This window comes from Gouania willdenowi, chromosome 18 (assembly GCF_900634775.1).
Source record: "Gouania willdenowi chromosome 18, fGouWil2.1, whole genome shotgun sequence".
Classification (NCBI taxonomy): Eukaryota; Metazoa; Chordata; class Actinopteri; order Blenniiformes; family Gobiesocidae; genus Gouania; species Gouania willdenowi.
Genome location: NC_041061.1, coordinates 5158079 through 5184691, shown reverse-complemented (window position 1 = coordinate 5184691; position 26613 = coordinate 5158079). Strand labels below are relative to the sequence as shown.

Sequence of the window (26613 nt, the reverse complement as noted above, 5' to 3'; positions counted from 1 at the left end):
CTTTCATTCCTCTTACCAGTATGACTTTAGCTTGTTCCGGAGTGTGCCCATTTAGCTGGATGAATATCTTACAATTCCTCGTCCATGTCGCTTTGATCTTCCCATTTTTTTTCAGGATACGCGCTTCTCTGGCAATTCCAGCCGCTTTCTTTGTTAGATGATCATTTAGATACACAGACGTTCCTTTTAACTTCTTTCCTTGACGCATGAGTTCCGTTTTATGTTTGCGATTTGCAAAACGCAAAATAATAGCTGGATTAGCCTTGTCCTTCCGCGGCAAAGTGTGGCATGCCGAGATGGCGGTCGGATCCAGGTAGATGTCCTTCTCTGCCAGAAAGTTCACAACTTGCTCTTCCAGCGTTTGCAAATCCTCGGCATGTGCATCCTCACTTATATTTCTGCCATCCATAGTTGCTCTGGCGTAAGAGCGCGGCTTGATTGTAAGACCTGTAATTATAACATCTTCCATTCTGGTGTACTGCTCGAGGTTGTCGATTCTTATCTCAAGCTCCTCGATGGTTTTGTCTCTTTCTCTTACGATATTTTTAAGTTGCTTCACTTCTTCAAAAAGTTCCGCCAGCTTAATCAGCTGTTGCGTCACTTTTGTTAGCTCCCCAGACATACGATTTAGAGATTCCCGGATTTCCTCCATATCATTCTCCATCTTTGCCTCCGCTGCTTTCTTCGGGCCCATCGCAAACTTTTCCTGTGCTACTTTTTGTTTCTTACTCACACTTTAGGCAGGAAAAAAACGTATCTTTGATACTTAAGCCTGCAACACGTCGCAGGGCGCAGCCATCTTGGATGGCGATCTTGGATGACGTCAGCACAGAGCAGAGATCTGATTGTGTTATCACTAGAAGGTCAACATCTATCTGAGGATCTCCATTATTCAGGTGGTGTAAACGGTCGATATTTGGTTATTTCACGTCATGTTTCATTAAATCTGCTAACATTAGCCTGTTAGCAACGTGATTAATGTATGTTTTCAAGAAATGAACAGTTCATGAACATAGCGAAATTAATAGTTTATATTTTTAAATGTCTAACATACTAAAATATTGAGACTTCAATTTAACTTTATTTTCAAAGCTTTGACGTCAGTTCCTCCTTTGTTTTGCAATACTGTTTTTAGGAAACGCTAACCTCACTCCACCATATTTATTAAATTGACAAATTGAACAGTTTTTTTTTTATTTTTATTTTTTTGCATTTTACATTATTTTTAATTTAAGGAGCAAAAAAGTTATTTAGAGTTGAATCAACCTTGAGTTTAACTTTTTTTTAACACACAGCGGGGACACAAACATGTGATTGTGTCTGATCCCAGAACCAAATAATCAATAATGACCAATCTGAGCTGTAATACAAGAAAGAACAAAGGGTTTTATGTATGTTTTTGTTTTGTGTGTGTGTGTGTACTTGTTTTGTGTTTTCGGAATAATTGTTCATAATTTTTTTTGTAATTTTGTATATTTTTCTGCAATTTTGTCTCTCTTTGTTGTCAATTTGTATATTTATTGTGTGTTTGTTATTGTTTTAATGTGTTGTCATTTTGTATACTTTTGTGGTTATTGTGTGTGTTTTGAGAGTAATTTTGTGCATTTTTGTTGTCATATTTAAAAGTTTTCATAGTTTTTGGTGTCATTTTTGTGCATTTTTGTTGTTTTGTGTATTTACTTTTTTTGTTGTCTTGTGTATGTGCGCTTTGTGTTTTTGGAATAATTTTTCATAATTTTATTTGTAATTTTGTATATGTTTCTGTTATTTGTGTATTTTTGATGTCATTTTGTATATTTATAATTTTTCGTGTTTGTTATTGTTTGTGTTTTCTTTTTTTGGAATCGTGTACTTTTGTGGTCATCGTGTGTGAGAGTAATTTTGTGCATTTTCGTTGTCATATTTAATAGTTTTCATAGTTTTTTGTGTCATGTTTCTGTATCTTTGTTGTCGTTTTGCATATTTTTCAATCATTCGGTGTATATTTGTGTCATATTGTGTTGTTCGTGTGTGTATTGAGAGTAATTTTGTGCATTTTTTTTTTCCTTATAGTTTTTTGGGGTCAGTTTTGTGTGTTTTTGTTGTCGTTTTGCATATTTTATCATTTAGTGTATTTTTGTGTACTTTTGTGGTCATTGTGTGTTTTCAGAGTGTAATCTTGTGCATTTTTGTTGTTATATCTGTTTTCATAGTTTTTGGTGTCATTTCTGTCATTGACTTTTTTGTTTTGTTGCATTTACCCGTTTTGTGTATCACATAGCTTGGGAAAAATAGGATAGATGAATTACTAATGATATAAAGAACATTTTTCAAGTCTCTGAACATATAATATATACATGATTTAATGTTGTGTTGGATGTACACATTCATTTATCTATAATTTAGTCTGATTAAAACTCTTTTAGACCTAAATAACACTTTTCTGTACTAAGTAAAAAGTATGGTGAAAAAAGAACAAAGTCGTCATGCGTTATTCTTATACAGTATTTGGCTTTTTCCCAGCAGTCAGTATGCATAAAGTAGATAAGCGTTAGTACTGTTACCTCATATCCTTAAAATAGGAACCACGTCATTAGAAACAGTAAATATGTGGTGTTGATTCTTGAAGCATGTTTCAAACTGTCAAAAGTTCAAAGTTTGTTCTTGTCGACTAAAATACCTGGCATGGGGTTATTCACACATGACACCAAACAAACACACGTGAATAAACAACACGGATGCTGTACAGACCTGAAAATATCCAACACAACATGTGTGAACAACATTAACACTCATCCATGTTTCATTTACAGAAGTTTTAAAAAAAAAAAGGGCTTTAATCCTTCGTCCAACCTACGATTCTTTGTTTTAATGCCTAAAATGTCATCAGCAAACATTCTGATGGAGGGTTTGTTTTTACGTAGAGCGTGTTTAGCTGGTACGGCTAGGCTGGAGAACAGTGTGTGCGGGTCCACATGACTTTGGTCCAAAACGGTTTCTAACGGACGGTTTCAAAGGGATGCAGATGGACGAGCCAAGTTCAACATCCAACTGAACTTTAGAAGGTAAGATAACACACAAATCAATGCTGTGCTCAAATCACAGCCACCTTTTAGTCAATACACAGGTCTAACTAAAGGTTGTAGTTACTTCATTGCACTCGTGGGTAATATTCATTAACCCTCGGAGCATCATTGTGACCAAAAGTGACATTTTGGGTGTTTTTATTTGTTTGGCTTTCAATATTCCAGCCATTTTAAAAGCTAACTGTATCATATTTTACCACTATTGTTTTTACATTTTTATTTGCTTTATTCCAAAGTCATGTGTATTGGAAGTGTATAGAAAAGGAGATATATTATGCATCATACTGACACTTGGTAACCTCGTTGACTCACATTGTAACCACAGATTTTTCAAAAACATGTTTTTTTCAATAACACCTAAAAAAATCATTAGCCTCTACCTTCAAAATAAAGGGAAAATAGGTTTTACATGTAATGACCCCCTACCAACCGCGTAAACATTTTAGTGAAGGCCTGGCTTTCTTATCTTGCAAAATAAACAAGGTGTGCAAGTGTAATTTTTTTATTCTTAAACTGTCCTTGTGCCAAAAATACTAATGCATTAAATGCATTTCTGCTATCAGTGATGTGAAAAACACTGTCAAGGCTGTAATATTTTCATCACAAATATTTCACTTTGGCCCTGAATTTTGCAAATACTGCATATTTAGTGTTTTTCCTGCTGAAAAAATAAATAGAGGTTCTCATAATAAAAAACAAAGTCCATAAAAACAAAAACTTAATGGAGTGCATTTTTATTGCACTTTTATGAGACGGACCATTTGCTCAGAATCTGGAAAACAGATTGGATCAAAATTTAGAAAACGTGTTTTTCAAAAGAAAATAAGGATTATGTAATCGTTTTAGATCACGTAATCCAATCTTGGATTTTGATCCAGATCAAACCTTTAGTTTGGGTTTTTCAGAACTTTTTAGTGGAATTCGGATCAAACTCGCAGAAACGCATTTCATTCCGACATTTCAGAGATTATCAGAGACCCTCCTTTGTGCTACTGACAAAACTTCCTGTTAACTTCAAAACAAGAGCCCTATTTACAAAAGCATTAAAAAAAAAAAAACTAATGGATGGCCAGATGAGATGCTTTTATTTTGAAAAGGGGGTGTTTGATTTTTAGCTTGAAGCCAGTCCCAGAACCATTTTACATTCTGCTTGCAATGCATCATGGGACTGTTGAGTATGACTAGGCAAGGCGAGGCAAATGTATTTATATAGCGTATTTCATACACAAGGCAACTCAATGTGCTTTACATGATCAAAAACTGCAATAGGAAACATTCAACAGCTTAAAATCAATAAGAACATTAAAGTTGGCCAAAAAAAAAAAATTTAAATCATCAACAAATACATTACATCAACAACAGTAGAGAAAAAGGCCTTTAACTTTGATTTAAAAATGTTCACATGTGATGCTGACTTCAGCTCTGCTGCAGTTTGTTCCACTTCTTTGCAGCATAACAACTAAAAGCAGCATCACCATGTTTACTGTGAGCTCTGGGCTCCACTATCTGACCTGTGTCCATAGATCTGAGAGACCTGCTGGGTTCATATCTGACTAACATGTCACTGATGTATTCTGGACCAAACCCATTCAGAGAATTATACACCAGCAGCAGAACTTCAAAGTCTATTCTGAGGCTGACTGGGAGCCAGTGTAAAGACTTTAAAACTGGACTAATGTGTTCTGATCTATTTGTTCTGGTTCAGACCCGAGCTGCAGCGTTCTGAATCTGCTGTAGCTGTTTGATGCTCTTTTGGGGGATTCCTGTCAGAAGACCATTACAATAGTCCAGCTTGCTGGAGATAAAAGCATGGACCAGTTTCTCCTGATCTTTCTGAGTCATTAAACCTTTCACTCTGGAGATGTTCTTTAGGTGGTAGAAGCTGTTTTTGTGATAGATTTGATCTGACTACTGAATGTAAGATCTGAGTCAATCAGAACACCAAGGTTTTTGACTTGGTCTTCAGCTTTTAAAGAACGAGACTCAAGATAATTACTTTTCCTTGTTACCAAAGATGATCACCTCCATCTTGTCATGGTTTAGTTGAAGGAAGTTTTCACTCATCCAGCAGTTTACTTTTTCTAATCAGTTACACCACACTTCTATGGGACCATAGTCATCTGGGTTCAGTGATAGATATAGTTGTGTGTCATCTGCGTAGCTCTGATAATCAACCTTACAGTTCTGTAAAATTTGTCCTAAAGGAAGCATATAAAGGCTAAACAGAAGAGGTCCAAGAACAGAGCCCTGAGGAACCCCACAGGACATTGGTAATCTGTCAGATTCAAAGTTTCCAATGCTCCAGTACCTTGAGTGTGTTTTGTATAAGACCAAAAGTGTCCATTAAAACATACAGTTCTTTGGCACTATTGCCCACGTTAATGTCTACATGAATATTTAAGTCACCTGTTATTATTAAAAAGTTGTATTCAGTGCATACAACTGACAGCAGTTCAGCAAACTCATCCATGAATTCTGCAGAATATTTTGGGGGTCTATAAACGACTAAAAACAGAACTATTGAATCACCCTTCAGTAAGAATGACATAAATTCAAAGGAGATAAAATCACCAAATGTTGTTTCTTTGCACTGAAATATTGATTTAAAAATGGCAGCAACTCCACCACCTTTCCTGCAAGTACGACACGTATTTAAATAAATAAAGTCTTGTGGTGCACTTTCATTGAGAATAGTATTACTGATGCCATCATTCAACCACGTTTCATTAGGAAATAAAAAGTCCAAGTGATAAGTCAAAATAATATCATTAATTAGTAGTGACTTGTTAACAAGGGATCTAACATTAAGACTTTACTGGAGACATTGGTGGACTCTTTGGATGACATGTTATAGTACTCAAAGTTTTACCTCTATTAAGCTTTTTGTTTTTCTTTAATTTCACAATTTTACCTGTGTTACCTGTCACCACAGGAATTAAAGAAGCTGCATTAACTCCATAAGGCCCTGACTTTTTCTGGTTGTTCCTAAAAATAGAGCTATTGCAGTCTAGACCCAGCACACAGCAGACCTGTGTCGCTCTAAGATGAACACAGCTGGCCTGAGGAGAAGAGTGATCCTGGCCCTGGTATTATGGAGGAGGGATGGGTGGTGCAGATTGGTTCTTTAGAGGAGATAAGATGGGACCATGGTGGGGTAAAGGGTGGGGTGTCAGTCTTGTGCCAGCCAGAACCTGGGCAGTTAAATCCAAGAAGGCAGGGGTAGGAGAGAAGCTGGATGAGGTGGAAGTAGCAGGTGGGTCCTGAGATGTGGGGGGTGGGTTGACCTCTTCATTTTGGCCATTTTGAATTTCATTTTTTGATGGAAGCTCCATGTTCTTTCCTTGTTGTTTTGTTCTCCGATGGTACACGTTGTCCTCTGTCTTTATCAGGACTGATAGCGGTGTGACTGGTGAAGAAAAACAAGTTGGATGTGAAAAGTTTTACTCCAGCCTTGTTTAGACACAGTCCATCTGCTCTAAAAAGATGACAACGTTCCCAAAAAATCTGAAAATTTTCTATAAAATTTTATGAAAGGGCAGCACAAGCCGAAGAGTAAATCCTTGAGAATTTCAGATCTCCTTTGTGGACTGGAGGTATCGGGCCACTGATGAACACTTTAGGCTGTTCACAATTTTTAGCAGATGGGTGAAATCCTGCTTTTACACCTCAGACTCCTCCTTGGCTAAATCATTTAATCCAAAATGAATCACAACATTCTTCAAATGTGGATAATCTGCAACAATATGCAATATTTTGTCAGCCAGGTCTTATACTGTGTCATTAGGTAAGCAGATCACTTTCACGTTGCTGCTAAACATCTTCTGAGCATCTTTAACAGAAACGTCTCCCGCTATCAGTGTGTGAAGTTGTTGCTTTGGCCGACCATGTCGCTTTTGTTTTCCTGAAGCACTTTCAGTCCCCGCAGTTCCAGAAGGTTGTGTGATTTTAAGTTTACCCACCGTGCACACCTATGTCACCTTATGGATTACAAGTATTCACGTAACTGTAATTTAGTTGCTTTTATAGTTTCTTACTTGTATTTCTAAATCAGTCATTTTGATTGTACTTAAGTACGTTTTAAAAGCAGTAATCAGTGAAATTTCTACATCCAACTGTTGCTGAGTAAATTATTATTTTTTGTTTTAAAATAATCAACAAACATTGTGAAACTACAAAAAAATTAAGGGCTCTATTTTCCATTGCGCGTAAGTCCAAAAAGCCGTGCAGCGGTGCTGTTTTAGGCTGCTCGCTATTCTCTCCCTGTACTTAAGTCAGTCACTGCGCACCTTCATCTCAGTTACGCACTGTTCTAACCCTGGAATAAGTGCAGCGCCCCATAAGGTGAAACATTATATTGCACTAGAAATATGGACTTAGTTACATTTGAAGCCACACAGACTCGTGCTTCACGCAGCAGCAGCTGTGATCACTCAGCTGCTGCTGCGCGATTAATGAAAACTCTGACAGACGCAGGCTTCTGTCCACGTTGGTCACAGTGATTCAACTATTTTCATACTATGTTCAACGTAAAGTCACAGTTTGATCCACTACAGAGTGAAACAAGATGTCATATGCAGATGAGGATGGAACACAAACTGTTCCCACACATATTTTAATGAGGCTCAGCTCAGGTCGCTTTAAATAATTTATATTTAAAACTGCGTATTATGAAAGCCAATAGTTCTGTTTCACTGTAAACATCCCTCTGTATTAAAGCAGGACGCTCTGTGGCCGCGTTATTTCCTCATATCTCCAGCATCTAACTCAGTCACGCTTTACAGCGATGATGATGATGATGATGATGATGATGATGATGATGATCAAGGAGAGAGATTTTAACTGTGACTCGGACCGAAGAATGCAGCCGATCCTCAATCACACTGCAATAATATCAGAATCAGAATTCCTTTATTAATCTCAGGGGGAAATTGCTTTTGTTACAGCCACAAAAAAAAAAATCACAAATAAAAGAATAAAACATTTACCAAAGACGAAAGAAAGAAGAAATGTTAAATAAGTGTATAATTAAGTAAAATACTGTTAAAAATAAGGATCAGATACACACACATTACAGTAGTAGAAAATAAAGTAGGATAGATAATAATAATAAGAATAATAACACAAATATACAAATGAAATACAAAAATGATGATGATGATCTCCACAGGCAGGAATCATTTCTTGTGGTGTTCTATGGAGCACCGTGGTTGGATCAGCCTGGTGCTGAAGGTGCTTCTGTGACTGACCAGCACATCATGGAGTGGGTGGGACTCATTGACCAAGATGGCCTTCACCATAGACAGGCTCCTCCTCTCTGTCACCACTGTCAGAGAGTCCAGTTTAATCCCCACAACGTCACTGGCCTTGCGGATGAGTCTATAATCCATGATCTGATCAAATCAACCTGTTACATTGTTTATCAATGAAGGCCTTTCAAATTAAAAGTGAACTTTATCATTTTCACGGATTTCAATGATATTTACAAGCGTTGGGAAAACTCCATGTTCTGTGATTTCTGGACAGCACAAAACGATGACATCACCACCTCCTTTCCTTCAGCCCGCCTTCATTCACACATACCCCACATGCAGTGGCGCTTTAATCCCAATTCGGAAATTTGTTTCCACTTTTTCAATGAAAATAAAATACTTGCAATAATTAAATCCAATCTCTTTTTTTTCAAAGGGGTAAAACACAGTATTTCTACTTGAGTAGGATATAAGAGTACTGTTTACTGCTCTGGTAAAGATCGCTCAGCATCCACACGTTTGACCTGTGAAAGAACATCTAACTGTTAAGATTTAAAACACGTTTCATCCAGAACAGATACGTTGGAGCGTCATGGTGATATCCTAATGTCCAGCTTCACCGTCTGTTGCCTTTGTGACTGATAGGGATGGATTTTGAGCGACTCAGCGATTTCGAGTCACCTCACACACTTTGTACTTTGGCCTCAACCGCGCAGAACCAAGATAAACATTTAGAGCTGCAGTAGCTTTTCATCAAGTACCAACCCACCCAGCAAAAGATGGTTTGCCATACGTCTAAACAACGTCAAAATTTGGTAGAAAAGTGAAAAGCTGTCATTTTCTGGTCGTAGTCCTATGCATTCAAGGTTAATTTTGTTAATTAATTAAATGATTGATTGATTGATTGATTAATAGGGTTACATTTTACCTTCTCAAAATGCAATACCTAATTGTGGGAACCTTTGTTTGTAGTCGACTTGTAGCAGAATCAGATTGGTATTTTTTGGTTTATATTTGTGGGCTGTTATGCTTGAAGTTGTTACAATACTTTTTGTTATTTTTTTTGGCTAATTTGCTCCAAATTAGTCCAAATAAAAGGGTTAAAACTGTTCAGCTACTTACCTCGAATGAGAAATTCTATTTTTGGGCCACACTTGGACCAAATGTGCTAAATCTGGACCAAGTTGGACGTTCCAATGACAACTACATCTCAACTATTATATTAGGGCTAAATTTGGACCAGTTTTGAACGACTAAATAAGGGCTAAAATTGGACTACGTTGGACGGTCCAATAATAACCTAATTTCAACTACTACATTGGTACTAAATTTTGCACTTAAAAAAACAAACAATTTAAACGACTATTTTAGGGTCACACTTGGATCAAATGTGCTAAATCTGGACCAAGTTGGATGATTAACAACTATATTGGGGCTAAATTTGAATTGACAGTAAAAAAAAAAAAAAACATTTTCAAGGACTAAATATAGGCTCAAATTGGACTACGTTAAATGGTCCAATAATAACTTAATTTCAACGACTTCCAAAAAAGAACGTCGAAATGACCTTTTTTAGAGCTTCAGTAAGAAGAAGAAAAAAAAGAAGCATCAAGTTCATTTTTAATGTGTTTCTTTATTACACCTAGGCCACCCAAGCCTTCTACGTGCGTAAAACAGTACAGAAAGCGCTTCACAGTACAAAGATAATTTGGGTTTTAAAAGTGCAATCAAACAATCCTCAGACGCGCCGAGGCTACAGAGCATGAGCAACCACCTGCTGCGTGTGCACACAGTAAGCCGCAGGTGAGACGTGTTTGCAGGAGAACTAGGGCTACGTTAGCACACTTTGAATCAGGTTCTTAGAAAACAGGGTGAAGGAAGATTCGTAAATGCTAAGACAACCCATCCTTGTGAAACATGATGTCATAACAAAACCGTTGGAACTCAAAGATATGTTATTTAAACATACAACAAAAGCGGGGACATTTGTGAAGAAAACAGAAAATAAATACAGACGATACACATAGAATCAGTGATTGTTTTACAGAACTAATGGGTGAAAATAGTGACAACGCAATGCAGTACCAGTAGTGGTCACCAATAATCAGGGGGCAGTGTTGCTCTGTCGATCCGATTCAGAGTTAAAAAAAAAACATTAAAGCAAAACATGTTGAGAAATATTAACAATTTTAATGTTTAGTCAATTCATTAAAGACATGCTACTGTTAGCCAAAAACTACAGACTCTCTCCTGCCCCCTTGTGACCCTACAGTGCAACAGCAACGCAAATGTAAAGAACACAAAAACAACAACAAAAAGATCATTTAAACTGAAAGATATATTTTTTTAGTCATTAATTGAGATGAATAAGCTTTACAACTGGTCATTGGTACTAATTTTGCTAAGAAATAATTAGAAAACATTGCAATACGCAAATTCTTTCTAACAGCAACTCTATTAGCTTCAGTTTTGGGTAAATACAAAGGGAGCGATTTCAATACATGTACATACCAGTAGGTGGCAGCAGTCTTGCTAAATCACTAGTTTTGCTGCCAATTTTAAATGTAACATTTAGAAAACGTGATTTTGTTTTATTTTAACTTGTATCCTTCTCTCCTTCTGTTTATGCTATTTAACTTTCACTTTTACAAGTCCGAATTAATCGAGATTAAACCATTTTTAGGAGGTTTTTAATGTGAAAAAAGGCCAGTTTTTTGGTAAAATTTTTTGACAAAAGCTGTTACTTAGTCTTTATTTTAGGGTTTGTTAAACTGTCTATTTACTTAAAACAGGTTTGTTTGTGATTACGAGTTAAATACAGTGGATTTATAAGAAATCCTTTAAATGTTCACAATCACAAAGTTTAAAAGAGTTTCTGCCGTATCAACAGTCGACACAGATGGATTATCAGCCTTTCATTTTGTAGTAATTGTAAAATAAAATAAGAATGGCTGGCCCTTGTTGTCTGGATTCAACAGTGCGATGCTAGAGCTCAAACTGCTAAAGTTAATTCTACATTCATTGACGCAGAAGCAAACGTAAAGCTACAGATACATTATAATTCAGGTTTCAGTGAGGCAAAAACACGCGAAATATAAAGGTATGAAAATACAAGCCGTGCCCTGGTGACAGCTTAGGGTCAACTGATTAACTGGAGAAGTCCCTAAAGTAGACCCTCACACTGATAGTCATTGCATTACTCCAAAAATGTGATGAGGGTAGGTTGGAATCCCTCAGATGATCTGCTCGAGTACCTCTAGTTGTTCACTGTCTCTGATTGGTTGTTGTGGGAGCATTGTCCCGCCCTGAAGGTAAAACAAGAAAAGACACAAAAAACAGTTCATCACAAACAAGAACAAGACGTAGAAATTAACGAGTACATCTTTATGGCTTTAGAACATGAAGTTGAATGTCCAATAAAAAAATCTCAGGCCTGATAATCGATTACCAATCACGTGATGAATGAGGCTTTTTTCTTTGGTATCCAAATATTACTTTAAAAGATGAGAACGTATCATCAATTGTCAAACGTTGGAGCTCATTGCTAGAAGCAGTCTGTACTTGGTTTATTAAGTAAGGGTGTAAGAAAAAAATCGATATATATATTTTACCATGCGATTATCGTATCGATCCAAAAAATGTCCAAATTGAGTTTTTTAATCATATTTTTTTTTAATGAAAAAATCATTTAATTGTGCTATCATACGCATAGCACGTAAACACCCAGTCACTAGGTGTCAGTGAACAACATCAGACTCTTTCTGCTGGCCTGGCTGTATCTGTGGGCACGGGGCAGTTCCTGGGTTTGCGGTAGCGGTTTTTGCACATATACTGGTCTACGATGCACTGGCACGCCTTGGGATGTGGGATAAAACTCATACTGGGCTTAACTTTAGACACGTTAATCCCAAATACCTGCTTTAGGTACTACCACTCACTCATTCCCTTTGTCCACAGCCACCACCATTATAGCTAAGCTTCACACTTGTCACTATACTGGCTTGATTACACAACATAATAAGCACAATATGTTCTACAACTTCACATCTCACCCTCACTGTAAAATAATCTATTCTTCCCCACCCTTATTTCCTACCTTGAGTCTCTCCTCCCTGCTTTTTCCCCCCTCCACCTAGGTGAAACACTGCTCTCCCTTTTTTATATCCTCCCTATAATAAAATGTTTCTTACCCTTCCTTAGGGAGGGCTGGTGATGATCACAATTAAGCAATAAAATAAATCAAGTTATTTTATTGCAATAACAAAACAATCATTGTTGTCTCATAATGATTGCACTTTTTGTAGTGTTGACCTTTGACAGCATGTGCAGACAAGACAAAAAAAAAATAGATGTATGTGGTTACTTTTTTTATTTTCAGAATTTAAGAACTTAATAGAATTGGATTCTGTTGTCGAAGCAAAAGTTACATTTTTTTTTTAGAAAAATGTAATTTGACGGTTTGAAAAACATACCACTTGTTTTTTTATATTTGTACTTGAATTACAGCTAGTTACCATTTAATTGTTCTCGCAAGTTTAAAAAATCGAAAAATAAATTGTATTTCATTGCATTTTGTACTTGTAAAGGTGAAATTTGTAATTGTTGATATGGGGATTTATCGCAATGTATATAGTACCGTTTAGTATTGGGATGTATTGTATCGTATCGTTAGATTCATGTCAGTGCACACCCATTATTAAGTGTCTTAATCAATACATTTGTTGCTGTTTGACTCGAAACACAAAATCCATGTTTTTAACAACAATTTGATAATAGAAATTACCGGTACTCACTATAAATGAGTACAACACACTAAAGTACAATAAATCATATCTACCCGCACAAAAGCTATCGCAACAAGTACTGTTTATAGTGAGTCAGCACTTACTTTTCACAGCATCTAATAAAAAACAGTGACTCAGCTCTAAATCTATAACCAGTTGAGGTGGGACGATACAATGACTATCCGATACGATACGATAATGATGGCGATGTTGGGTTCACGAGATCGACACGATACGATATTTTAAAAAGACAAAAAGACAAATACACACCAAACCTTGTAAACCGTGTTGTCTTCTTAATTACTTTGTGGTTATTACTGAGTTGTTTACATTGTAAAGAATTAAATGTTGACTTTACTTAAAAAAAAAAAGTATTGCCTTAAAACACTACTTAATGTTGACTTATCAGTTAAATTAAATTAAATTATAAATTAATCAAATCTAATTCATCTAAGTCAACACAGCTTATTTAAGTTAATCTAATTTATTTTAGTAAACATAACTGATATAAGTCAATTTAATTGATTTTAGTAAAAAATAACTTATATAAGTTAAACAAATCTAAGTTAACATAACTGAAAATAATGTAGATATAAAGTAGATCAAATCTAATTATCTAAGTAAACATAACTTATAAATTAATCTAATCTAATTGATCTATGTAGATACAACTTATATAAATTAAACAAACCTAAGTAAGCACACTTTATAAGTTCATTAAATCTTATTGATCTAAGTAAACACAACTTATATAAGTTAATCAAAGCTAATTGATCAAAGTCAACATAGTTTTTTTTAAGTCAACTAATCTGCATATTTTTTTTAAAGTAAAGATGACTTAATTTTCAATGAAAGCGAAATTAAGTGAAATTGTCTTTGATTGAAAGACGTTCAAACGATCACAGGTGTGTTTTTACCTGCAGAGTCCTGTGGAGCATTCGTAGTTGTTCTGGCAGTATGCACCAAAGGGTTTACTGTTCATGATCCTCCACAGCGGGGACATCCGGGCGACCCTCCTCAGCACGCGTTGGTCCCCTAAACCGTCCCTGCTCCGGAGCTTTAGAACCAGCGGGCCTGCATTCACCTGGTGAGCAGGTTTAGCACCACACATTAGCTACTGTATATATACTGTATTCATTGCTAAAATTAGTTATTGAATTTAGCTTAAATGTGCTATCAAATGTAATGAAATTGGAAAGTCCATATAAATATAGACAGAACTTATTTCTAAAACTGTACAAGTTACACAAAATATTGTATTTCATTTTTTAAAAGCCTTTTTTTTTTAAAATAATACAAAATAAATCACAAAACTAAAAACTATTTTATAAATATTACTAAAAAATTGATTTTTTTTAATTTAATTGTCAAAAAAAGAGAGAAAGTATGAAAATTATTTTTCCCATCACATTTTTATGTGCTATATTCAATAATTAGCTTCTCATTGGTATAAATAATTCTAGTTTCTTATATTAGTTAATTACTAATAGTCTTCATCCAAAAACAATTAAATATAAATCATTGTAAATCCACCTCATTCAAAATAAGATATATAAATAAAAATTATAAAAATGTGATTATTATCTTTTTAAAACTGCAGAAAAGCATCAAAGCTGCAGTTTTTAACCTTTAAACTCAAAATGAGCAAAACCAAAGTGATTTTAAATATATATATATATATCTGTGAGTGTCGTTAACTAACTTATTACAGCTATTTACTGTTGATGTATAGATGAATTCCCTTCAAAATAAAAGAACACTCATTCTTCATTTTCAGATCTGATGAGACCTAAAAGCTGGTCTGCGACCCATAATTTGAGGATCCCCGGTTTAAATGCAGCACAGAATCATAATCTTAACATTAATATTATGATCCTTAATTTTTTGGAACAGTGAATACTAAATTACCTCCTTTTGACCCTGGAGGAGACAAACACACTCTATAAGGATTTGTTTGAATGAACAGATAAATAATGGTCCGATGGATCGAGAATGGATCGCTTTCGTCCAATCACTGTAGAAACTGATCCATCAGAATCGTAATGAAGGCCGATTACAAAGAAGCCCTTAAGTTAAAGAAAGTCAAACATTGTAGCCTGTGTTTTACACATACAAGCAAGCACCTCCCCAATCTGGTGGTTTTACTTTGAAAAGCGAAGGCCATCGCATTAAATACATCGAGCAAAAACGATGCTGAGCAGAATTGTAATCTAGATGTACGATATAAGATATAGACGTAAAACTACGTCATTTTCTTTGGTTTTTAATGTATTTATTTCTTATTCTTTTTGAATATAATATATATTCAGACAACTGTTTTTCAGGAAATTTACTTTGATCACCTGCCATTTTTCGACTGTCAACTGTCTTCTTCAGAGGTGTCTGCTGATCGCTTTGATGTGTCCTTGACTTCCGCGTAATGATTCCAGCAAGTTATTTTTGTCCTTTATTATTCAAAAGGAAGACAAAAAGAACTTGCTGGAATTATTACACGGAAGTCAAGGAAATATCAAAGCGAAACATGTCAGGAGATCAAAGTCCATTTCATAAAAAACAGTTGCCTGAATAAATGAAACCATAACACATTATTTATTGCTATTATTTGTGTGCATGATCACATATATTTGTTTTTTCTGTTGGGGTTTCCTTGTACACGTAGTTTTTCTTCTTCTTTTATTTTTCTTTCTTTGTTCAAAATGAACAAATAAGTTAAATTAAATTGTTCCTTATGCTGCTTTAAACGATGCTGGGAGAGATTAGAGGCATGTAATAATTCCAGCAAGTTCTTTTTGTTTTTTGTTATTCAAAAAGAAGACATAAAAACTTGCTGGAATTATTGAAGTCAATATGAAAGCGATCAGCAGACGTCTCTAAAGAAGAGATCAAAGTAAATTTCCTGAAAAACAGTTCATTAAAAAAGAACTTACTGGAATTATTACGTGTTATTATTGTTATCACTATTATATTATTATTATTACATGTTTTGAACGTCAACTGCCAGTCTTCTTCAGAGGCGTCTGCTGATCGCTTTGATATTTTCTTGATTTTTCCCACGTAATAATTCCAGCAAGTTGTTTTTGTCTTTTATTATTCAAAAAGAAGACAAACAAGAACTTGCTTGAATTATTATGCGGAAGTCAATGAAACATCAAAACGATCAGAAGACGCCTCTGAAGAAGACTGGCAGTTAAAACATGTCCGAATAAATGAAACCTAAATATATAATTCAAAAAAAAGACAAGAAGAACTTGATGGAGTTATTACTCTGAATTCAAAGGAAATATCAAAGCGAAACATGTCAGGAGATCAAAGTAAATTTCCTGAAAAACAGTTGTCTGAATAAATGAAACCATAACATATTATTCTTTGGTTTTTGTTTGATGCTGAGAAAAGAAAGGGCCGACTGACTTTAAATGGTACTTTTGGCTGTGGACACACTCCTTTCAGTAGCCAGTCACAGGCCGTTTAAGACACTTCTCGTCTTTTCAGACTAGTGTTTGGTTTCAAATGTTGTCTTTAAATGGATTTAAAAGTTAGATTTGTAACCTTTGCAGCCTTAGAACCCCTGATGGAAGCACCTCTGACCTACTGCCTGTAAGACGATATGTTTCCAGTACTGACCTGTTGGAGCAGCAGCAGCAGCACGATGCACACAGCGACTGTCGTTGTTGCTTTCCTTTGTTGGGCCTGCATCTTTCCAGTTGGACTTGCTCTGAACTCTTCTGATGTTGTCTGTTGTTAGTGCAGAAGACTCCACCGGGGCAGGCAGTGAGAGTGAAGTCTGGTTCCCGTGAGCGTAGAGCAGGGAGAGGTGGGTGTGACTCTGCCAGCTCCAGCATGTGTGCGATCCTTTATATAAACAGAGAGGGAGGAGGGAGCAGGAGTCCACGCTGTGTCCATGTGAACACTGATAACTGCCCAAGCTCTGACTATAGGGGTCAAACTGCAGTCCGTGGGCCACTTTTGGTTCCTCCGTCCTCAGTTTTCAGGCCCTTTATTTACAAAAAAACTGCAATTCTGCATGGGAAGTTGTTTGTTTTTTTGTTTACGAAGGTCAACACTAGATGTAGTGTTATATTTTATGGTTTCATTTATTCAGACATCTGTTCTTTAGGAATTCCACTTTCCGAGTTTGGAAAACTTCAAAGGAAACATCAAAGCGATTGCAGACGCCTCTGATGAAGACTGCAGTTATCAGTCGAAAACATGTCAGCAGATCAAAGTGGATTTCCCATGGCAGGGGTTCTTAACCTTGGGGTCAGGACCCCATTTTGAGAGACACTGGGAGGGGGTCATCAGAAGCCTTTAAGAAACTAAGAATATTTGTACATAATTTTAGCTCATTTTTGCTTATTTTCACCTTTTTTCCACTTTTCCATCAACTTTCCATGCATTTTCTGAAAATTTTTTCCACTTTCAAAACATTTTTAGCACTTATAAACCCTTCCCCCACCTAATGATGATACTTGGATATGGTTACTTCCCGAGTACCGATACATCTACCTCAAACACATAAAACTATTAAGCCAAATGCAATGAATTGGAGGGCATATTTTATTTTATTTTCTGCTTGCTAAAACAAATGTTTATATATTCGATAAAAGTAATTTAAAAATTGACTATAAAACTGACATTTCAAAACATTTTCCAAATAAAATTAGCTCCCCCTGGTGGTCAATCTAGAAAACTACAACAGAAATGACAGACCACTATTTAAAGCCATTGGACGCACTGGGTATCGGTGAACTTTAGCGAGTGCCAGTCTATCGGTGCAGGTTTTTCATAGCGATACCGATACCAGTATCGATTTGATACTCTCGATGACACATTTTAATATTGCAATATTATATATTGTCCCACCTTTAAAAAACGAATTATTCGTTTACATTTTCTCGGCTTTCCCATTAAAATTCCCCAAATTGTTGTTAAATAAGTTACCTGTTGTTATTAACTTTGATTTTTATTTAATTTGTTAAGTTTTCATTCAGTCAACAAAACCTTGTCTGAATAAACAGACGTGCATCTTATTTGCTTCGGTGTGTGGATGGGTACATCAGCACTGACATCACGTGAAATTTGACATTTCCGTCCGTTAGCTATACCTGTAAACATTAAGCTGCTTGTTTTACTGTGAAAATGTATTAAAAAAAATGCATGATACTGTAACAAAACACCTGGGTAAGGGTTTTAGTCCAGGTAATAAAGCTACTTTCATTTCTGAGGGTGAATTTTGGTAATTTGCGAAATTTTCTATCATAAGATTTTGGACATTTTTGTCTCTTTGCTACACACTCAAGCCCTCATGAAAAATAGCGTGTAAGTGAATGTGGGGGTATGATGATTGTCATACTGACATTTCTGTTTCAGGAGTTTAATTCAGTGATTTCTGTAAAAATAGAAAATCGCACATAGATACTTTTAAAAAATTGAAAATCGGGACGTGCCTACTTTACACCAACCTTCACGTTACAGAAGAGTTCATAAACAATGGTCAGAAAATGTTTTCTTGCTTTGCAGCTGTGGTAAAATGTGAGTTTGATTCTGTACTGGGTCTAACTTGTCGTACGGCACCGATAGACCTGCACGACTCAGATGCATGTTTACAACCACAAATACACAAAAATACACAAAGAAACACACAAAGCTCAGCGACTCTATTCTAACGACTGTCAGGTCCGACACGGCACACGTGATGGAAACCATTACTTCAGAGAACAGTGACCATAAGTCACCAAGTGTGCGTGTGCGTGTGTGTGTCTCCATCTCAATGCCACGGTGTGTGTGAATGAACCTCCAGCATGATAAGGTTTATCAAGCTGCAGCGTCTGTCTTTGACCACCAAGGCCACTGACCCAGTGCACAGACCTACTTATACAACACAGGCATGGGATGGCCCGTGTGTGTGTGTGTGTGTTGTTTACATTAACAGCTCCTTGTTACACTTCATTCCAGCACGTGTGTGTTCATACATGTGCTCCATTAGACAATATTAATACATCCATCCATCATCCATCTACCCATTTATTCATTGATCAATTCCTCCATCCAACAATCCATCCATTGACTAAATTCTCCATCCATCTATCCATCCATTCAGTGATTTATTCATTGATCAATTCCTCCATCCAACCATCTATCCATTCATTGACCGTTTTTTCTATCTACCATCCATCCATCATCCATCTGTCAATCCATCAATCCATCCATTCATCCATCCATCCATCCATCCATTGATCAATTTCTCCATCCATCCAACTATCCATTCATTCAATAATCTATGTATTCATTAATCAATTCCTCCATCCAACCATCTATTCATCCATTGAACAATTTTTCTATCCATCCATTTATTCATTTATCAATTCCTCCATCCAACCATCTAGCCATCCATCATCCATCCATCTATCAATCCATCCATCCATCCATCCATCCATCCATCCATCCATCCATCCATCCATCCATCAATTTCTCCATCCATCCAGCTATCCATTCATCCAATAATCAATGTATTCATTGATCAATTCCCCCACCCAACCATCTATCTATTCATTGACCAATTTCTCTATCCATCCATCATCCATCATCCATCTGTTTGTTCCTTATGCTTGGACATATTGAAACATCTGTGAGTTCCAATAACAGTTACAGTAACAGTTACAGTAACGGTTACAGTAACAGTTACAGTAACGTTACAGTTACAGTAACAGTAACGTTACAGTTACAGTAACAATAACGGTTACAGTTACAGTAACAGTAAGCGATCCAAAGTGCTGCAGTCAGGTTTAATCCATCACTTCCAGTCAGTCTGACAGAGACGAGAACTTTGTTTTTAAACCAAACAATGAGGCCTAGCTTAGTGTGGAGTTAGTTCATGTTGTCCAGGGCTTTACACAACGTTCCTGTGATGATTCCCATAAGATTGTTCATGATGAGAATCCTGCCCAATCCTGGAAACCTGGAACAAAGTCTGGAATAACTGTCCAAGCATGACTCATCCGTTTGAACAGGTTTACACTCTAGAAAACAATGACTAGAAAAGAAGAGTAGTGTTTCTATCTCATAACGTTTCTCCCATCATCACTACTTTTGCATTTCTGAAATTAGATTAAATCTATAAACCCTGGCCTGAACAGTGTTTGCTTTTACTCCAACAATCTTTCTTTATAACATGTAAAAAAAACAGAAGCCTGATTTACTGAAGATCATTTAAATATTCTGAGCATCACTACAGGAAACAACAAGGAATTATGTGTTGTTTTATTGTTGTTTTGTGTGTTTTTCATTTTTTGTGTATTTTTGGGGGTTGTCTTGTATGTTTTAATTGTTATTTTTGTATATTTTTAAATAATCTTGTACAGTTTTCTTTTATTTTCTTTTTTTGTGTAATTTTGTGAATTCTTCTCATTTTAAGTATTTCTGATGCTTTTTGTTATTTTGTGTATTTTTTTATAGTTGTCTTGTATGTTGCTATTGTCATTTTGTAAATTATTTGTTATGTTGTATATTTTTCTGTTATTTTTGTAGTCATCTTGTGAGTTTTTGGTGTAATTTTGTGAATTCTTCTTGTCATTTTGAGTATATTTCAGTCATTTTGTGTTTTTTGGAGCCGTTTCATGCCTCTACTCTGTGGGTCACATGTCGATATTGTGTAATTTTTGACCAATAAAAGACAAACATTGTTGTAACGAAAGCACAAATTTCAACAGTGTAGTTGCAACAGTGCAGTCGTCATTTCAGAATAGTTTTTGTTCATCACAGAAGTTACGTTATGTACGTGCATGTGATTGCAACGCGACCCACTTTTGGGTCCCAACCCACCGGTTGACTCACCCTGATCTGCAGCGACCAGCAGTTTTTTAATCACACGTGCATTCATCACTTCGTGCTTCCCTTTTTCTGCGTATCTGTGCTTTTCTATCTTCATCTGAGGATGATTATCAAACCTTCAGGTCAGAGCGAGGCACCACAGATAAAAGCGAAGGTCAGAACCAACACTTGTTTGTGATGCGGCGTGTGTTTACTTTCCGGTATTCGCTCGATCACGCAGCAGCGTCGGTCCATCAGGGTCAGACGGTGAACTGAAGTGACTGTTGGGCCACTTTATGAGTCCAGCACATAGCCACAGAACTTTAAACTTTGATTGAAGCAAACGGATGGACATCACCTCATCTGACCAGCTCATGGAATTAAAGCCCAGTATGTGTGAGAGGGCATGAGGCCCTACTTTAAGAGAATGTTACAATAAGGCCAGGAAAAGGAAATGGAGTCAGAACCTATAGATTAGCCATGGTCCTCTGATTTAAAGCCACCTTTTTATCTTTTTGTTCTTAATCAAACTGACTGGAAAACTCTAAAATAAGATTTACTGAAACAAACCACGTTGCAAGAAATACAAAATACAGAGCAGTTTATCTTAAGTGGACCACAGATTTTAGGCGGGAAAATTACTAATTTAACTTGTTTGTACTTCCACGTATAAATACATAATAAAATATGTACGGCACTGATGATATCAAACCAATAAGTGACAGATATCAGTCCCTGCAGGATCTTCACTTTCAATTTATTTGATTTTGTGACCAATTTTGGAGAATAATTTGAAGAAAATAGCAGATTTTGGGAAGAATTGATTGTCTATCACTGCCATTGTGTGACATAAGCATGGGAGAAAATGTAGTGCTGGGCGATTTTACCTAAAAAATAAAATCTTTGATTTTTTTTAGAGGAAATATCGAGTTTCGATTTGATTTTCGATGAATGCACCTAAAAATGGCTGCAGACGTCAGATATATTGTCAAAAGTGTAACTTTATTGCTGTGATTGTCCTCAAGAGTTAAAATGCACAGAACAATCTCAAAATAAAAAGTAAATGATTAGAGTACCAGAAAAGGTGGTAAAAAAGGGTTAAAAGTGTCAATATTGGCTTAAAAATGGCAGAAAAAAGTAGGAACAATTAGTTTAATCTGGCAAATAATGGGCATGACAAATTGTGAAAGTCAAAAGTAAGTATGAATTATGGTGGAAAGAGGTTAAAAGTGACATTAATGGGTCAACATGTGTGACATTAGGTAGAAAAGTGGTGGAAAGGGTTAAAAAGTGCTGAAAATGTCTTGAACGTGGAAAAAATGTGCAGAAAAAGCATTGAAATTTGATGTAGAAGTGGCATAAATGGGAGTAATGGAGCAGAAATACATTAAAAGGAGAAAAAATATGGCAAGAAAAAGTGTTGAAAATAGGTTAAAATATAGAAATTTAGGTGTAGTTGCAGAAAAAGAGTAAAAATAAGAAAAAATGAGCTCATTGTTCTAAAAATATTTTTAATTTCTTGAAGGCATCTGGCGAGCCCCTCCCAGTGTCAGCACAAAATAAGATTTAAAAAAACAAGCTTCATCCATGTAAATAATACTGTAATTTATTTAGAAACTCTTGCTATATTTATCTCTATTAATAGATTGCATGTATCCACTGTTACAGTATGTTATCGTGCATTTTAAAATACATGTGTAAAGAAATGTTGGTTATTGCTTATCTCACTTTTCAGTTTGGTCGGATGTGCAGAATTGAAAAAATACAGAATAATGCTTTCTAATTCATTACACAAAAGTCGTTAATTTCCATAATAAATCGATCAACAAACATGGTTAGAAATAAGAAGCCTTTGGTGGCTCTGATGTTCACATCTGTGTTGTTGATTGGGTCTTATCTTTTCAGTGGAGAACAACGTAGAGTATTTAGGGCGACTCACGGTCTGATGTTTGTCCTCCTATCTAAAAGTTATTGTTCAATCTCTGATGCCAGCTGTGTATCTGCTGCTGAAGTGTCCTTGTGCAAAACACTGGGGTTAAAGAGATGCCAGAGCTTTGAGGCGTTTGGTAAATAAGTGCTTTGTGTTCTGTGTTTGTTGCTGTGGCATTGAGACGAGCACGTGGCTCCTCTTTGGCTAACCTAGCCGCTGGAACAGTGTAAGGGTTGAAGGACCAACGCCCATCCTAAAAGTGTGTCAAAGGGAATGTTTGTGTTCCCCCACCACGCTTAGTATCCTCATATTTAGGTTAAAAGTTGTCGAGATGAACTCACAGAGACTATTCCTGGAATTTTAAAGGCTAAAGCTGTGAGTTACACAACAAACCCTTCATAAAAAATCTACTCAAAATTATAAAATATTCTACGTTTGACTCCGAACTTCAATTTATTATTATTATTATTATTATTATTATTATGTATTTATTATTTATTGCTGAAGAGTTTCTGGGAGGCATTAGATAAAAAGTACTGTGATGTTTTTAAAACCCTGGTTTAACCCTTGGCTTTCCAAGCAGTGGAGTCACCTCACGAGCCAGCTAAATAACATCATTACATTCTCCCCACGGTTAGCATGGTGGCTAATTTGCTTTTGTTGCCATATATATGTTATTGAAGATTTTTTTCATGTTTAATAGATAGATACAGTCAATAGATAGAGTGGGTTGCATAAGTATCTGCACCCCTTTTACTTTTCAACATTTTGCCACGCTAGGGACCACAAACATAAATATATTTAGTTGAAATTCTACGTGAAAGACACACAATTGTGAAGTGAAATGGAGTTTATACATGATTTTGAACTTTTTTTTTTCAAATAAAAAACTGAAAAGTGGGATGTGCAAAAGTATCTACCCCCCCTTTCCTCTTAGTGCAACCAATTGCCTTTATAAGTTTTATGAAGATTTCTGAATGGCCACATGTTGACCTAATGACTAAAAGAGTCCACCTGTGTGTAATCTAATCTCAGTTCAAATACAGCTGATCTGTGATGGTCTCAGAGGTCTGTTCAGAGACCATTGGGGAGCAGACAGCATCATAAAGGTCAAGGAACACACCAGACAGGTCCGAGATAAAGTTGTGGAGAAGTAAAAAGCTGGGTTAGGTTATAAAAAGATTTCCAAAGCTTTGAACATCTATCAAAGTACAGTTAAATACACCATCTAGAAATGGAAAGAGTATGGCATCACTGCAAACCTACCAAGACACAGCTGTCCTCCTGAACTGAACAAGGAGAGCACTGATCAGAGCTGTATCCAAAAAGCCTATGATGACCCTGGATGAACTGCAGAGAGTAACAGCTCAGGTGGGGGAACCTGTCCACAGGTCAACTATTAGTCTAATCTGGCCTTTATGGAAGAGTGGCTAGAAGAAAGGCATTTTTAAAAGGAAACTATAAGAAGTCCCTTTCTGTTTGCCAGAAGTCACATTGGGGATATGGCAAACCGATGGAAGAAGATGCTTTGGTCACATCAGACCAAAATTGAACTTTTTGGCCTAAATGCAAAACGCTATGTTTGGCGTAAAAGTAACACTGCATATCACCCTGAAAATACCATCCCCACTGTCAAACATGGTGGTGGTAGCATCATGCTCTGGGGGTGCTTTTCTTCAGCAGGGACAGGGAAGATGGTTCGAGTTGATGGGAAGATGGATGGGGCCAAATACAGAGCAATCTTGGACAAAAACCCGTTGGAGTCTGCAAAAAACTTGAAACTGTGGCAGAGGTTCACCTTCCAGCAAGACAACGACCCTAAACATAAAGCCAGAGCAACAATGGAATGGTTGAAAACGTGTGTTAGAATAGCCAAGTCAAAGTCCAGACCTAAATCCAATCTAGAATCTGTGGAAAGATCTGAAAACTGCAGTTCATGAGCACTCTCCATTTATTCTAACTGAGCTTGGGCTGTTTTGCAAAGAAGAATGGGCAAAAATTCCAGTCTCAAGATATGCAGGACTGATGGAGACATACCCCAAAAACTCAGGTGGGTGGTAGATACTTTTGTACACCTCACTTTTCAGTTTTTTATTTATTAAAAAAGTTCAAAATAATATATGTAAATGTCATTTCACTTCACGATTTTGTGTCACTTAGTGTGAGTCTTTCACATACGATTTCAACTCAATATATTTATGTTTGTAGTCCATAGCGTGGCAAAATGCTGAAAAGTTAAAGGGATGTGGATACTTATGCAACCCATTGTAGATAGATAGATAGATAGATCTTTTATTGATCCCTTTTAGGAACTTAAGCTGTTGCAGCAGCTCACACAAACAGCACATACATACATCTATCATTCTAAAAGAAAGAAATAAAAGTGCATAGACATCATTAACAGTGTGCATTGAATAACCTAATAGCAAGATGGTCCTTCTGAAGCCCCCCGACTTACACTTTTATGCAAGTTCTTGAGTTTGGAAGGGTTACTCATGATTGCCTTGACTTTTGTGAGTATCCTCCACTCTGGCACCTGCAGGACTGGTGGTAGTTCAGTGGCAACCACAGACGCCGCTTCTTTAATAAGTTTGTTAAGCCTGTTCCTATCTGCAGTGTTAAGACCCTCTCCCCAGCAAGCTACAGTAAACAACAGGGCACTGGCCACCACTGTGGGGTACACGTTCCAGAGTAGATAGATAGATAGATAGAGGTGTGCCTGGCTGCTGCGTGTACTTGCGCCGCCATAAAAGTGGACAGATGTTAAATAACCGGAGCCGCCTAAAATACACAACCGACTCTGCCTTTTAAGGTACACAGACTCCGCGTGGCTCTTCCAGTCCAGTGTGCTATCCAAGTGCACACCAAGGTAGCTGTGGCTGGGGACCACTTACACCTCAGTGCCCCCCATGGAGATGAGCCATGCTCCTTCCTTGGTTTTCACGGTGTTGAGGATGAGATGATTGTGCTCACTCCAATCCACAAACTCCTTGATGGTTTCCCCGTACTCCTTCTCCTCATTCCCCTTGGTCATGTCCACCACTGCTGTGTCAATAGAGAATTCCTGCAGTTGCTGGTGCTGTGCTGGAAGTCCGCTATGTAGATGGTGAAAAGAAACGGTGCCAGCACTGTTCCCTGTGGTGCTCCCGTGCTGCGTGTGATGGTGTTTGAAAAGCAGCTTTGCAGATGCACAAACTGTGGTCTGTGGGAGAGGTAGTCTACACACTACTGGACCAGGGATGCTTCAACTTCATCCCCTGGCAGCACAGGACGGATAGTATTGAATGTACTCATGAAGTCAAAAAACATCAGCCTCACCGCCTTGCTTGGCTTCAGTGGATCCAACTCCCTTTTAACCTGAGCCGGAGAGAGGACGATCGGTGGCTGGGAACGAGCAGTAGGCTGGACTGGGAGGGCTGAGACTGCATGCTGGTGCTGTGGAACCTGTTGAAAAATCTGTTAAGATCCTCAGCCAAACTCTAATCCCCATCAGGCAGTTCTCCTCCTTTCTGCTCCATCCCTGTGATCTTCCTCATGCCAACCCACACCTGCCTGTCTACATCCTGCTGTAGTTGTTGTTCTAATTTGTTCTAATAATCATCTCATTCTTCAATTTCTAATGTTAATCCAATAATTACAAATTCTTCCATTACAGATAGATGTTTATCCATGGTCCTTAATATAGAGAACAATAAAAATAGAATAAAGATGCAATTACAAAAAAGAAACAAGAACAATAGTTCTCTTGCTTCTGTAACAATAGCTTCTTTAGCTTTTCT

At 36.8% G+C, this 26613-nt stretch overlaps 2 protein-coding genes across 5 annotated transcripts in view; one reads left to right on the top strand and one right to left on the bottom strand.

Annotated features, from left to right (window-relative positions):
- The first annotated feature begins 883 nt into the window (after nt 1-883).
- The window catches only part of shroom4 (shroom family member 4), a 104178-nt gene continuing 78448 nt past the window's right edge, over nt 884-26613 (top strand). For 2 of the 4 annotated variants that reach the window (XM_028474089.1, XM_028474087.1), the window contains exons 1-2: nt 884-896; nt 2904-3044. The gene's annotated coding sequence lies outside the window, so the exon portion shown is untranslated. Of the gene's footprint in view, nt 897-2903; nt 3045-24800; nt 24885-26613 lie in introns of those variants that run through there. The other 2 variants (XM_028474088.1, XM_028474093.1) reach the window with 2 other exon arrangements.
- Nucleotides 9928-16942, bottom strand: leap2 (liver-expressed antimicrobial peptide 2). Its single transcript, XM_028474096.1, has 3 exons — nt 16720-16942; nt 14016-14182; nt 9928-11619 (listed from the first exon to the last, which is right to left on the bottom strand). Exons 1-3 carry the CDS (start codon nt 16789-16791, stop codon nt 11571-11573), a joined length of 288 nt encoding a protein of 95 aa, XP_028329897.1. The 5' UTR covers nt 16792-16942; the 3' UTR covers nt 9928-11570.